General features: G+C 45.0%; 1 protein-coding gene across 2 annotated transcripts in view; it reads right to left on the bottom strand.

Annotated features, from left to right (window-relative positions):
- The window catches only part of tk2 (thymidine kinase 2), a 36,622-nt gene extending 22,459 nt beyond the window's left edge, over positions 1-14,163 (bottom strand). Inside the window, exons 1-3 of one of the 2 annotated variants that reach the window (XM_073070427.1) lie at positions 13,995-14,163; positions 8,383-8,426; positions 3,425-3,499 (exon numbers count right to left, since the gene is read on the bottom strand). In XM_073070427.1, coding sequence (XP_072926528.1) covers positions 3,425-3,499; positions 8,383-8,426; positions 13,995-14,085 — 210 coding nt within the window. In that variant the 5' untranslated portion in view covers positions 14,086-14,163. The remainder of the gene's footprint in view (positions 1-3,424; positions 3,500-8,382; positions 8,427-13,994) is intronic. The other variant, XM_073070428.1, reaches the window with a different exon arrangement.
- Between the last annotated feature and the right edge of the window lie 1,138 nt (positions 14,164-15,301).

Here is a 15,301-nt window from a genome sequence, read left to right on the forward strand (position 1 = left end):
CTCTACCTCAGTATTTGCTGATTGGACGATGAACCCATGAACACTACCTCAGTATTTGCTGATTGGACGATGAACCCATGAACACTACCTCAGTACTTGCTGATTGGACGATGAACCCATGAACACTACCTCAGTACTTGCTGATTGGACGATGAACCCATGAACACTACCTCAGTACTTGCTGATTGGACGATGAACCCATGAACACTACCTCAGTATTTGCTGATTGGACGATGAACCCATGAACACTACCTCAGTATTTGCTGATTGGACGATGAACCCATGAACACTACCTCAGTATTTGCTGATTGGACGATGAACCCATGAACACTACCTCAGTACTTGCTGATTGGACGATGAACCCATGAACACTACCTCAGTACTTGCTGATTGGACGATGAACCCATGAACACTACTTCAGTACTCGCTGATTGGATGATGAACCCGCGAACACTACCTCAGTACTTGCTCTCTCTTTTTACACTGCTAGTCACATTTTCATTTGATTTATTTATTGAGATACAGCACCGAGCAGGCCTTTACAGCCACACCACCCAGCAACTCCCGATTTAACCCTGGCTGAATGACGGGACAATTTACATTGAGCAATTAATCTACCAACCAGTACATCTTTGGAATGTGGGAGGAAACGGGAGCACCCAGAGGCAACGAACGCGGCCACAGGGAGAACGTACAGACTCCTTACAGATAACGGTGGGAATTGAACCCGGGTCTCTGATACTGTAAAGCACTGTGCTAAGGCTATGCTACTGTGCCACCCTCTGTTTATAACTTAGCGCAATTTATAGCACATTTTATATTGCACTGTACTGTTCTGCAAAACAAATTTCACAACTTTGTCAGTGATAACACAACTGACTGATCCTGACGACCAGAAGACAGAAGCAAAATTAGGCCATTCGGCCCACTGAGTCTGCTCTCACCTACATTCTCCTGCTTTCTCCCCGTAATCTTTGACACGCTGACTAATCAATCTCCGCTTTAAACATACCCAGTGACTTGGTCTTCACAGCTGTCTATGGCAATGAATTCCACAGATTCACCACTCTCTGGTTAAAGAAATGGACGTCCCTCTATTCTGATGCCCTGCCCTCTGGTCCTAGACTCACTCACTATAGGAAACATCATCTTCATATCCAGTCTATTTAGGCCTTTCAATATTCAAACAGCCAAGACAACCCAAGGATATTCTGGGAGCGGCCCATAGCTGTCACCTTATTTTCCAGCAGCAACATTACATGCCCACAATGCTCAGCAGAACGACAAAGCAACAATAACAACAGCAACAAACAAAAAACAAGCCCCTTTTTCTCTATCACACACATACGCGTGCACTTGCCTCCAACCCCACGCAGGCCCCTCCCACCCACCCACTCTCACAAAGACAGGCCACCTCCAGGCCTCCAGCCCGCAGTCCCTGCCCTTAAGGCAATTCTATGCCAAGCCAATCTGCTGAGGAACAGTCAGTGTGACACGTGGGTCTTGAAGGCTTCCCAAACTCAAACATCCCTAGAGTAATTGAGATTTATTGTGTTAGGTAGACTTGCTTAGCCAAGACTTTTATCTCCTTTACTCAGTTAAGGAGTGATCTCATTGAAGCCACAGCAAGGAAACAAGGTCATTCAATCCAATTCACATATGCCAACTAAGATGGTCATCTAAGGTACTTCCATTTCACCCATATCCCTCTACAACTTCTTTTCATGTCGTGGACCTCTACCAGCAACTGAGGGGCCCAAGGTCCCCAGGTTGGGAACCTCTACTCTAAACCTTTCCTATCCATGTACCTGTGCAAGAGCTTTCCATATGTTGTCAATATCTTGCCCTGAACCACTTCCTCTGGTAGCTCATTCCACATAAATACCACCCTTGGGGGGAAAATAGTTATTCCTCTTAAATCTTTCCATAAACAGGTGGTGAAAACCCCTCCTACACCCTCCCCACCCTCTACCACCCAGGCCATGCTCTCTTCTCACTACCACCAGCAGGAAGGAGGTACCACACCACCAGGTTCAGGAACAGTTATTACCCCTCAACCATCAGGCTCCTGAACTGGTGTTGATAACTTCACTCACCCCAACAGTGAGCCAATTCCACAATCTATGGACTCGTGTTCAATGACTCTACAACTCCTGTTCCAAATACTATTTATTACTTATTTATTTTAGTATTTGCAGTTTGCCTTTTGCACATTGTTGCTTGAGTATAGCCCTTCATTGATTCTATTGCACTTTTTTGTATCTAGTGTGAATGCCCACAAGAAAATGAATCTCAGGTAGGATATGGTGACACAAATGGTATTGACTTTGATCTACGTTGGGCTTCTGTGAGTCCAGGCGCATATCGACCTCCCTGCGCTCAACATATGGCGGAGGAAGGTCCATGAGGGTCAATCTGGGCAGTGGGGGTGTGGGTGTGGGAGTTATGAGACCACTACCACTGAGGGACAAATAAAAGACCGCTCCCGCTGAAAGAATTGGCAGAGAGCACAGACACACAGGGCCAAAGGGCCTCTTCCTGTGCCATGTGTTCAGAGCTGCCGGGAATCCGGAATCTACCCAGAATCATCAGGAGACAGCACAAACTCCACAAAGTCAGTGAGAAACTGGCTGAGATTCTCTGTACCATATGAATAAATAGACAAGTGTTTGGACCATGGTCCATCATGGAGTTATGGATGGATCACGCTTATTATCACTGACATAAGATCTGAAATTTGTTGTTTTGTGGTAGAAGTTTGGACATGGGGTTAGCAATCCCATCCTGGAAAATGCCAACATGAACTCCAAAGGCCTCATCCCTGGGAGAGGAAGGATCTTTGAAAATGGGCTCCACCTGGAGACAAAGTGAAAGACTGGCCCAGGACAGAGGACTCTGGCAAGCTACTGTCTGTAGCCAATGCTACTGACCGTAGGGGTGATGGTCTCAAGTACAGTACTAAAGTGGTTTGGCAAATATATATAGCCAAGTGTTCAAGACTTTTGCACAGTACTGTAGTAATTTTATATATTGCAATGTACTGTTGCCGCTAAGGAAAACAAATTTCATGACAGATGTGAGTGATGATAAACTTGATTCTGATATGGGTCTCTATTGTGGACTGAGAGTGGGAAGGGAGTAGGGAGACAGGAATCATGGTTAGAAAAAGGGGAGGGAGTGGGAAGCACCAGAGAGACATTCTGTAATGATCAATAAACCAATTATTTGTAATCAAATGACCTCGCCTGGTGTCTCAGGGCTGAGTGCAGAGTGGAATAAACAGCCAATATTTCTTTGGAGATTCTAACAACTGCATCCCTGCATCAACTAAATACTGGAATCGGGATGGACAAGACAGCCAACCCTGGCAGTACTCCCACATTGTAAGAATGAATTCAAAACACTTATACAGGCCATTACTTACCTCAATGTTACTGTATCTTGCAAAATATTCCAAGCACGTGGTCTTTCCGCTTGCAATGTTCCCTTCAACGCAGATCTGAAATGAAACACGAGCAGAGTTATTTGGTTTCCATCCTCAGAAGGTATGCAAATGCAACTACGAAGAAAGCACAGCAGCACCTGTACTTCCTTAGAAGTTTGTGAAAATTCGGCATGACATCTAAAACTTTCACAAACTTCTCTAGTCTTGCAGTGAAAAGTAAAATGACTTGTTGCATCACAGCCTGGTATAGAAACACCAAGGCCCTTAAACAGAAAATCCTACAAAAAGTAATGAATACAGTCCAGTCCATCATGGGTAAAGCCCTCTCCACTCAGGGATCCCCACCACCCAAGCCATGCTCTCTTCTCACTGCTGCCATCAGGAAGGAGGTACAGGAGCCTCAGGATCCACACCAGGTTCAGGAACAGTTATGACCTTACAAACATCAGGCTCTTGAAGCAGAGGGGATAACTTTACCCATCACTGAATTGTTTCCATGATCTATAGACTCACTTTCAAGGAGTCTTTGTTTCATATTCTCAATATTTATTATTATTTTTGTTTGTATTTACTGTGAATGCCCACAAGAAAATGAGTCTGGTTTGCATATGGTGACCTTGATAATAAATTTATTTTGAATGTCCCTCAGATTACCGGAGATGAAAGAAAGCGGGAGAGTTTGGGAAACTCACTACTGTTCCCACACACTGATACAAATATCCAATGCTGAGCACCTATAGGCATCATAGAACACAGAACAGTGGTGTACCAACCCTTTAAACCTGCTCTGAGGTCAATCAAACCCTTCCCTCCCACACATCCATCCATTTTCTATCATCCACGTACCCAAGAGTTTCTAAAATGTCCTTGATAGTGGCTACACAGGCTGATAAGGTGGTTAAGGAGGCTTATGGAATGCTTGCTTTTATTAGTCAAGGCACTGAGTTCGAAAGTCAGGAGGGTATGTTACAACTTTATAAAACTCTGGTTAGGCCACATCTGGAGTATTGCGTACAGGTCTGGTTGCCTCACCTTAGGAAGGATGTTGAGTCTTTGGAGAGGGTGTAGAAGAGGTTTCCCAGGATGCTGCCTGGTTTAGAGGGCATGTGCTATCACGAGAGGCTGCATAAACTTGGGTTGTTTTCTCTGAAGGCTGGAGGCTGAGGGGAGATCTGATAAGAGGTTTATAAGATTATGAGAAGCATAGACAGAATGGACAGAGTATCTGTTTGCCAGGGCTGAAATGTCCAATGTCAAAGGCCATGCATTGAAGGAGAGAGGGGGTAGGTTCAAAGGGGATGTGAGGGGCAAGTTTTATTTTCTCCAAGAGTCATGGATGCCAGGAATGCGCTGCCCGGTATGGTGGTAGAGGCAAATACATGAGAGGCTTTTAACAAATGTTTAGATAGGCACATGAATGTGAGGAAGATGGAGGGATATGGACACGATGTAGGTAGGAAGGATTCGTTTTTTGGGTGTTTTGGATTTACTTTTTAGCTGGTTCAGCACAACATTGTGGGCTGAATGGCCTGTTCCTGTGCTGTATTGTTCTATGTTCTATGGCCCCTATGTATCTGTCTTTACTACCTCCTTTGACTTTCCTCCAATCACTTTTTAAAAAGATGCTCCCTGGTATTAGCCATTTCTGCCCTGGGGAAACCCATTCTGTAATTTTGTACACTTCTATCAAGTCACCTCTCATTCTCCTTTGCTCCACAGAGAAAAGCCCCGGCTCTCTCAACCTATTCTCATAAGCCGTGCTCTCTAACCCAGGCAGCATCCTGGTAAATCTCCTCTGCACCTTCTCTGAAGCTTTCAAATCATTCCTATTATGAGGCAACAAGAGCTGAGCACAATACTCCAAGTGTGGCCTAACCAGGGTTTTACAGAGCCGCAACATTACCTCACAACTCTTGACCTCAATCTCCTGACTACTGAAGGCCAGCACTTCATACAACTTCTTAACAACCCGATCAACTTCGAGTGATCCACAGACATGGACCCCAAGATCCCTCTGTTCCTTCACGTTGCTAAGAATCCTGCCAATAACCCTGTACTCTGCCATTTTCTGAAGTGAATTCTCTGGACTGAACGCCATCTGGCACACGTCAGCCCGGCTCTGCATCCTGCCCATGTCCCATTGTAACTTACAACCTTCTACACTATCCACAATACCACCAACCTTTGGAAGGATCCCACCAATCCTTCATTATCACGGGGTCTAAATTGTGGACCTTTGAAACCAAGGTGTAGCGGTTAGCCAGACACTATTACAACTTGGAGTGACGGAGTTCAGAGCTCAATTCAGCCACCATTTGTACGTTCTCCCTACGAACCGCGTGGGTTTCCTCCAAGTGATCCAGTTTTTCCCCACGTTCCAAAGACGCACCAGTTAGTGGGTCAATGGTCATTGTAGAGTGTCCTGTGATTAGGCTAGGGTTGCCGTACGGTGCAGTCTGTTGGGCTGGAAGGGCCTGTTCTGTGCTGTATCTCTAAATAAATAAATGACAACATAGGAGCACCTGCATCAGGTCTGCAGTCGTTCAAGGAGGCTCAGTCCCACCATCAGAGGCTATAAATGCTGGCCTTGCCAGTGTCATCCACATTCCAGTATCTGAAAACCTCAGTTAACCAGTACAGAAGCCTGAAGACACACACTCATCGTTTCAGAAACAGCTTCTTCCCCTCCACCATCAGATTTCTGAATGGACAATGAACCCATTTACTGGATTAGGTTAAAAGAATTATTTTTCCAGTATTTCCCCTGTAGTTTAACTGCCCTGCACTTGCTAGTATTTTATATAATCATCTGTATACACATAATTGTTCAGTAAGTTTTCCAGTAGTTGTATCTAGCTGATTCTGTGCTTTTCCAGAAGCTTCTCTGTTTTTCTGTAACAGGTGTCATGCCACTTGAATCTGACTATTTTATGCATTAATTGTTATCACTGGAAATTTGTCTGATAATGAGACAACCACAATTTCTATTTGTCTTTTCTTTGTTTGATCTTGTAACACTTAACAAAATGGCCATAAGCACCGAGTTTTACACCTCATTATTGACTTTCACAGAGCCTCTGATCAGTATCACCAGATTTGACACTAACTCACTATTTTGCAATACTTTTTTTTACATAGTCATAGAAAAGTACAGCACAGAAACAGGCCCTTCAGCCCATCTAGTCCAAGCCAAACCATTAAACTGCCTACTCGACCTGCAGTGGGACCACAGACCTCCATGCCCCTACCACCCATGTACCTATCCAGATTTTTCATAAAAACTGAAACCAAGCTCCCATGCACCATTTGTGCTGGCAGTTTGTTTCACACTCTCAAGACCCTCTGAGTGAAGAAGTTTCCCTCATATTTGCTTTAAACTTCCCACTTTTCACTCTTAACGCATGACCACTGGTTGTAGCCCCACCCACCCTCAATGGAAAAAGCCTGTTTGCAATTACCCCTTAATTTTGTGTACCTTTATCAAATCTCCTCTCAATCTTCTATGTTCCAAGGAATAAAGTCCTGACCTATTCAATCTTTCCTCATAACTCGGGCCCTCCACACATGGCATATAAATTTTCTCTGTAACTCTTTCAACATTACTGACATCTTTCCTGTAGGTAGGTGACCAAAACTGCACACAATACTCCAAATTAGGCCTCACCATACACATTACCTGTTGTTATAAGTTTTTTTTTTAAATATGTCTTTTACTGTATTGCCAACATAAAACAAATTTCACAACTAATGTCAGTAGTAATAAACCTGATTCTGACATCATCATTATGTGCCGTGTTGTATGACGTGGCCGATTGTTCTTGGTAAATTTCTCCACAGAAGTGGTTTGCCATTGCCTTCTTCCGGGCAGCGTCTTTACAAAACTGATGAACCCAGCCCTAATCAATACCCTTCAGAGATTGTCTGCTTCGTGTCAGTGGTCACATAACCAGGACTTGTGATATGCACCAGCTGCTCATACGACCATCCACCACCTGCTCCCATGGCTTCACATGACCCTGATCGGGGGCTAAGCAGGTGCTACACTTTGCCCAAGGGTGACCTACAGGCTATCGGAGGGAAGAAGTGCCTTGCACCTCCCTTGGTAGAGAGGTATCTCCACTCCAGCACCCAACTGATCCTGAAATCTCTGGTTTAAAAAAAAACTGAACCTCCAGCAATGATACGACTGCTGGTGTCAGACACAGGTAGATTTTATAGGTGGCTCATTGGACAGAAACTGCACAGTCCCCAACCTCCATCAAGAAAAGTAAATATTTCCATTAATGCAAGCACGAGAGATTCTACAGACACTGGAAGTCCAGAGCAACACACACAGAATGCTGGAGGAAATCAGCAAGTCAGGCAACATCTACAGATAGGAATAAACAGTTGGTGTTTCAGGCCAAAACCCTCTTTCAGGACTGGAATGGAAGGGGGAAGATGGCAGAATAAAAAGGTGGAGGAAGGGGGAGGAGGCTAGCTAGAAGGTGATAAATGAAGCCAGGTGGGTAGGAAAGGTAAAAGGCTGGAGAAGGAGGAATCTGATCAGTGAAGAGAGTGGAGCAGGTGAGAAGAGGAGGTAAGAGGCTAGAGTGGAGAATATGAGAAGAGGAAAGGTGGAGGGATTTTTTTTTAAACCAGAGGGAGAAATCACTATTCATGCCAACAGGTTGGGGCAACACAGACAGCATAAGAGGTGTTGCTCCTCCACCCTGAGGGTGACCTCATCGTGGCACAGGAAGAGACCATGGACCAGGGCAGGAATGGAAAAAGGAATAGGAATTAAAATGGTTGGCCACCGGAAAATTCCACCTTTGCTGGTGCTCAAGAAAGCAGTCCCCCAATTTATGACAGATTAATCAAACATCTAGCCACACGGGTTTCTGCTGAATATATACATACTACAGGCGGGATAATGTTGGTGATAAAATACGTACCACCAACTTCTTCTCCTCCGTCACTCCGCCACTGAGAAATCGAGCTGGAAGATACAAAACCCATTTTAGGTGAACAGCACGACTCGAGAGAGAGAGAGAGAGAGACCAGGACACAATGAGGAGCAGGAAGACGGGGACAGGGCAGTGCAGCACACACAGACCACAGCTAACCTCTACTCCCTAGAGAAATCTGTCATTGCCCCCTTTGACCCTCACCAATTTTTACTGATTGGTGAATCAATTTTACTGATTCACAACAGAAGGCATTCTATCAAGGCTCTGGTATGGCCAGCACTCTGCCTGTGACGGCAGGAAACTGCTCAGCACATCACTGATCTGCTCAGCACATCAGGAACCAGCCTCCCCTCCACGGACTCTGTCTGCACTCCTCCCTGCCTCAGTAAAGCTGCCAGCATGGTCAAAGACCCCTCCCACCCCAGACACCTCCCTTCTCTCTCCCATCGGGCAGAAAATGAAGCATGTACTTCCAGCTCAAGAACAGCTTCTATCCTGTACCTTATTGTCTGCCCACACTTTCCCTGTGACTGTCCCTCTGGTCCCAGACTCCCCCACTATAGGAAACATCCTCTCCATATCGACTCGATCTGTGCCCTCTGGTCCTAGACTCCCTCACTATAGGAAACATCCTCTCCACAGCCACTCTATCTGTGTCCTCTGGTCCTAGACTCCCCCACTATAGGAAACATCCTCTCCACATCCACTCTATCTGTGCCCTCTGGTCCTAGACTCCCTCACTATAGGAAACATCCTCTCCACAGCCACTCCATCTGTGCTCTCTGGTCCTAGACTCCCCCACTATAGGAAACATCCTCTCCACAGCCACTCTATCTGTGTCCTCTGGTCCTAGACTCCCTCACTATAGGAAACATCCTCTCCACAGCCACTCTATCTGTGCCCTCTGGTCCTAGACTCCCTCACTATAGGAAACATCCTCTCCACATCCACTCTATCTGTGCCCTCTGGTCCTAGACTCCCACACTATAGGAAACATCCTCTCCACAGCCACTCTATCTGTGTCCTCTGGTCCTAGACTCCCCCACTATAGGAAACATCCTCTCCACAGCCACTCTATCTGTGTCCTCTGGTCCTAGACTCCCCCACTATAGGAAACATCCTCTCCACATCCACTCTATCTGTGCTCTCTGGTCCTAGACTCCCCCACTATAGGAAACATCCTCTCCACATCCACTCTATCCGTGTCTGGTCCGAGACTCCCCCACTATAGGAAACACCCTAGTCACACTGGATTCTTTCTGCGGTCTCAGGGACCACGTGAAAACTACAGAAGATGCTTTTACTGCAGATTAACCTATGAAAGGCAAGTCTTCAGTACAAGGCTGAAGGACCGATCCTACCTCGCTGTTATAAGAATATTGAACAGCTCCTTAGTACAATGAAGTAGACTCTTGACCTCACAATCTACCTCAATATTACTTGCATCCCATTGCCTGCCTGCGCTGCCCTTTCTCTGTAACACTTTATTCTGCATTGTTATTGTTTCCCTTTGTGCTACCTCAAGGTCGTTAATGCCTGTCCTAGCATGCAAAGTCAGCTCCAGCGGACTGAGCAGAGGAGATCTACAGTGAGATCCAATGGCCAGGAAGGTGGTACTGCAAGGCTCCGTGGAGAGCGGAAGGCCATGACAAGGGACGGAAGACATGATGGTCATCCACTGCAACCAGGGATGACCTCAGCTTCTGACGCCTGTTCACATCACTGGATTTGGACTTCTGAGGTCCAGAGAGTGGAACTTTACCACTTTAAAAACCCTCCTGCACAGGCCTCCTGTCATCATTGGACACGATGAACAGCCAACCAAACCCCAATATACTAACGTGATGAAATAATCTGTTTGGATGGCACGCAAAACAAACTTTTCCCCACTGTAACATACACCCTCTACCTCAGTATATGTAATAATAAGAAACAAGTGTTTCTATCTTCAGGAGTATCCCTAAATTGTTATAACTTTATGTGTTAAAAAATAAGGTGGAAAAACTCAGCAGGTCAGGCAGCATCCATGGAGAGAGAGAGTTATAGATCAGAGACGTTTCATCAAAACAGATCCGTAAGCAGTTTTGTTCACATTTGTCACACCTGCACTGTCCCACTGAGCTTACTGGGGGCCTGGCTCCTACACATTCCACTCACCTATAGGGAGGACCACTCAGAGTAGAGATGAGGAGGAACTTCTTTAGCCAGAGCATGACGAATCTGTGGAATTCATTGCTACAGATGGTTGTGGAGACCAAGTCATAAAGTGGAGGTTGTTTGGTTCTTGATTAGCCAGGGTATCAAAGGTTACAGGATGAAGGCAGGAGAATGGGGTTGAGGGGGAAAAATAAATCAGCCATGATGGAAAGCTGGAGCACTCATTGGGCCAAATGGCCTAAGTCTGCTTCTATGTCTTATGGTCAACTCAAACAGCTCCACATCATACAGGACAAAGCTGCCGACTTGACAAAGTTCATATGTCACTATATACAATCTTGAAATCCATATTCTTGTGGGCATACTCAATAAATCTACAGAACAATAACCATAACAGAATCAATGAAAGAATGCTCAACTAGGGCATTCAACAGAGCACAGAAGAAAAACTGTGCAAATACAACAGAAGAAATGATAATGGTAAATAAATAAACAATAGATATCGAGAACATGAGATGAAGAGTCCTTGAAAATGAGTCCATTGGTTGTGGGAATATTCCAATGATGCGGCAAGTGAAACCGAGTGAAGTTATCTCCCTCTGGCCCAGGGGTAATAACTATTCCTGAACCTGGTGTGAGTCCCATCTCCTTCCTGATGTGAACAGCGAGAAGAGAACATGACCTGGTCTGCTGTCACATGGGCATCCCATCCCATTCTACACACATGGGCATCCCATCCACTCACACACAGTAGAAGTTTGTACTGGCTACAGGATGCACTATAGCAACTCTGAGACTCCTTGGACATCACCACCTCTACCAGCAAGGGCAACATAACCATGGGGAATACCACCCCTCCAAGCCACACACCATCCTGACCAGGAAATATATCACCGTCAGTGGGTCAAAATCCTGGAAACTCCATCCCCAAAATCACTGTGGGCATCAGATACGTTGTGAAACCTGTTGTTTTGTGACCGCAGTACAGTGCAAAGACAATTACTATAAATTATAAGAATATATGAAAAATAAGCAAGTCATGCAAAAAGAGCAAATTAGTGAGGAACTGTTCCTGGATCATCTGAAATCTGATGCCGGAGGGGAAGAAGCTGCTGGGAAATGCTCAACGTTTCAGGATTAGCTTCTTTCCCTCCGCATCAGATTTTTGAATGGACCCTACCTCACTATTTTGTGTCTTTACTGCTCCCTTTTTGTACTAAAGTTCAAAGTTCAAATTAAATTTAATATCAAAATATGTACGTCACCATATACAACCCTGAGATTCATTTTCTTATGGGCATTCTCAATAAATTCATAATAGAGTAATAACCCTAATATCACCTATAGTGGGTACTAGAGAGAGTGCAGGGGGGATTTACAAGGATGTTGCCTGGATTGGGGAGCATGCCTTATGAGAATAGGTTGAGTGAACTCAGCCTTTTCTCCTTGGAGCGACAGAGGATGAGAGGTGACCTGATAGAGGTGTATAAGATGATGAGAGGCATTGATTGTGTGGATAGTCAGAGGCTTTTTCCCAGGGCTGAAATGGCTAACATGAGGGGGCATAGTTTTAAGGTGTTTGGAAATAGGGATGTCAGGGGTAAGTTTTTCCACACAGAGAGTGGTGGGTGTGTGGAATGTACTGCTGGTGGTGGTGGTGGAACGGGATACAATTGGGTCTTTTAAGAGCCTCTTAGGTACATGGAGCTTAGAAAAATAGAGGGCTATGCGCTAGGGAAATTCTAGGCAGTTTTTAAAGTAGGTTACATAGTTGGCACAACATTGTGGGCTGAAGGGCCTGTAATGTAATGTAAATTTCTATGTTTCTATAATCAATGAAAGACCACCCAACTAGAGCATACAGCCAGAATGCACAAGACAACAAACTGTGCAAATACAAAAAGAAATAATAAATAAGTAATAAATATCGAGAACATGAGGTGAAGAGTCCTTGAAAATGAATCCATTGCTTGTGGGAAGATTTGAACGATGGGACAAATGAAGTTCAGTGAAGTTATCCCCTTTGAGATTATTTAATTCATATATATTTATATTGTAATTTATATTTTTTGTAGGTCAGGGCACTGATGCTGCAGAGTGATATATTTCACAATATCCACCAGTGATTCTACAGGCTCCTCAGTGGTAGCAATGTCTCAGATGGTGACAGCCCTTGTGATCTGTGACACCTTCTTCAGACATTGCTTTTTTGAGGATGTCCTTGATGATATACCTACCTACCTACCTACCTACCTCGAGGACTGCATCTAGTTCAAAGGAGTACAGTCGAGGTTTTGGGCCGAGCAGGACTACGCCCGAAAAGTCGACTGAACTCTTTTCCACAGATGCTGCCCGGCCTGCTGAGTTCCTGCAGCACTTTGTGTGTGTTGCTTGGATTTCCAGCATCTGCAGATTTTCTCTTGCTTCTCAGGGACTGCGGCAGTTTAAGCACGCAGCTTACCTCCATGTGAAGCCCATACCCTCTGAATAAATATATATTTTTAAAAAACTCACCGGGGGCCCAGTTGCCAAAATTGCCAATTTGCCTGCCTGCCTGCACTGCACTTTCTCTGTAACTACTGCACTTTAATCCGCAGTCCATTCCTGTTCTCTTTTTCGTATCGCCTTGATGCAAGAATGATTGGCACGGATAACACAAAACTTTTCACCGTATCTCAGCACACGTGACAACAATAAACCAATTATATACCTGAACCTATCCAATTCACTGGTAAATATACAGTATTTCTATACAGTGTAACATCTAAGAGAAACAAAGTCTGTGGGGGTATTAGTAGAAACACGTTAGGTCCTGAGCATGTAGCACAGAACCAGGCCCTTCAGCCCATCTAGTCCATTCTGAACTGTTACTCTGCCTCCCCCATCCACGTTCTCATCCAAACTTCTCTTAAACGTGGAATTCCAGTCCGCACCCATTACTCCCGCTGGCAGCTCGGTCCACACTTGCAACCATCCTCTGAGTAAGAATACATCATAACAGGCCCTTCGGCCCACAATACTGTGCCGACCCTACTCCAGGATCAATCTAGCGCTTCCCTTTATGTTTCTTTCATTCATGTGCCTATCCCCGACTCTCTTAAATATCCCTCGTCTATCTGCCTCTACCGGTAGTGTGTTCCACACACCCACCACTGTGTAAAAAGCCTACCTCTGATATCCCTCCTATATTTTCTCCCAACACCTTAAAATTATGTGTCCCCCTCCCCCCCCCCCCGTATTAGCCATAAAGATGCTCCTCCATAGTAGATCATCGTGAGGGTGGCGAATTGAGGGGGGTTTTTGCCGTACAGCAGCGCCTCGACACGAGGGCTATTTAGTGGCGTTATGAAATACGACTATGCAGATTGTGACTCAGTGGTGGAAATGCCGGAACCCTGATCACAACGTGTTCCCCTGCCCGCAGCCGGGCATTTACCTACCTGCACAGCCGCGGCCGCCGCTTGGCTTCAGCAGCCGGTAAAACCGATTCCAACACCACACGGCCATCCGCAGCAGCCTGCCCACACACATTCAAACTCGGGAGATATGGGAACACGAGTCACATCACCCGTTCTGGACACGGAAGCATTTTAATCCCGTCCCGCCCCTGCAGGAATGTAACATCCTCCCGGTATCATTTCCTCCTGCCCGCCTTAAAGGGACAGTGCCATCTCACTGGCGTTAAAATAACGGCAAGGCGATGAACGTCAGGAGCAGCGAGTATGAGAAGCATATGGAATAAAGGCGTAGCCTGTTTTATAAACGATGAACAAATTCAAAAATCAAACGTACAGCCCTCGTGCAGGATTCCCTAAAGGTTATCTTGCAGGTTACGTAGGTAGTAAGGAATGCAATGTTAGCATTCGTTTCGAGAGGACGAGAGAATAAAACCAGGGATGTAATATGGAGACTTTATAAGGCATTGGTCAGACAGCACTCGGAGTATTGTGAGTAGTTTTGGGTCCCTAATCTAAGAAAGGCTGTGCTGGCATTGGAGAAGGTCCAGAGGATGCTAATGAGGATGTGGACATCAAATATATATATACAGTATATATATATTTTTCATGTCCACATATATATGTGTGTATGTGTATGTACGCGTATATATGAAAATATGTGTATATGTCTGTGTGTGTGTGTGTGTGTGTGTGTGTGTGTGTGTGTGTGTGTGTGTGTGTGTGTGTGTGTGTGTGTGTGTGTGTGTGTGTGTGTGTGTGTGTGTGTGTGTGTGTGTAGTATATCGGTAGGTATGTCGCATCCGGAATTATTTCCAGGTAGCGGACGATTTCCTTCCATGCCACACTGACGTATTGGGAAATCGCTTACTAGGCTCTATATATATATATATATATATAGAGAGAGAGAGATACTAATCTTATGTATTTCTATTCATGGTGTTTTAATATGTTCTTTATGCTTATTGTGTTTTTAATACTGCATCAATACACATTAGTGTACTGCCAATTGATGTTGTGTTCGTTATTGGGAGATGGTGCAGAACACACCAGGGCACCAGCATGCAGGATATTCAACCGAACCTTTACTGACAACCTTTGTGTACAGTATGTGAACATCTTCTATGTAGGAGTGCCTAACTTTGTGACATATTAACTACCACTACAACTGACAATAAATCTTCAATATGAATATCTTCAGATGACAATAAATTTTCCTTAAATCTTCAAGGTTATTGTCATCAGACTATACATACATACAACCAAAGGAAACACTGCTCCTCGGGACCACA

This window comes from Hemitrygon akajei, chromosome 17, assembly GCF_048418815.1.
Source record: "Hemitrygon akajei chromosome 17, sHemAka1.3, whole genome shotgun sequence".
In the NCBI taxonomy this organism is placed as follows: Eukaryota; Metazoa; Chordata; class Chondrichthyes; order Myliobatiformes; family Dasyatidae; genus Hemitrygon; species Hemitrygon akajei.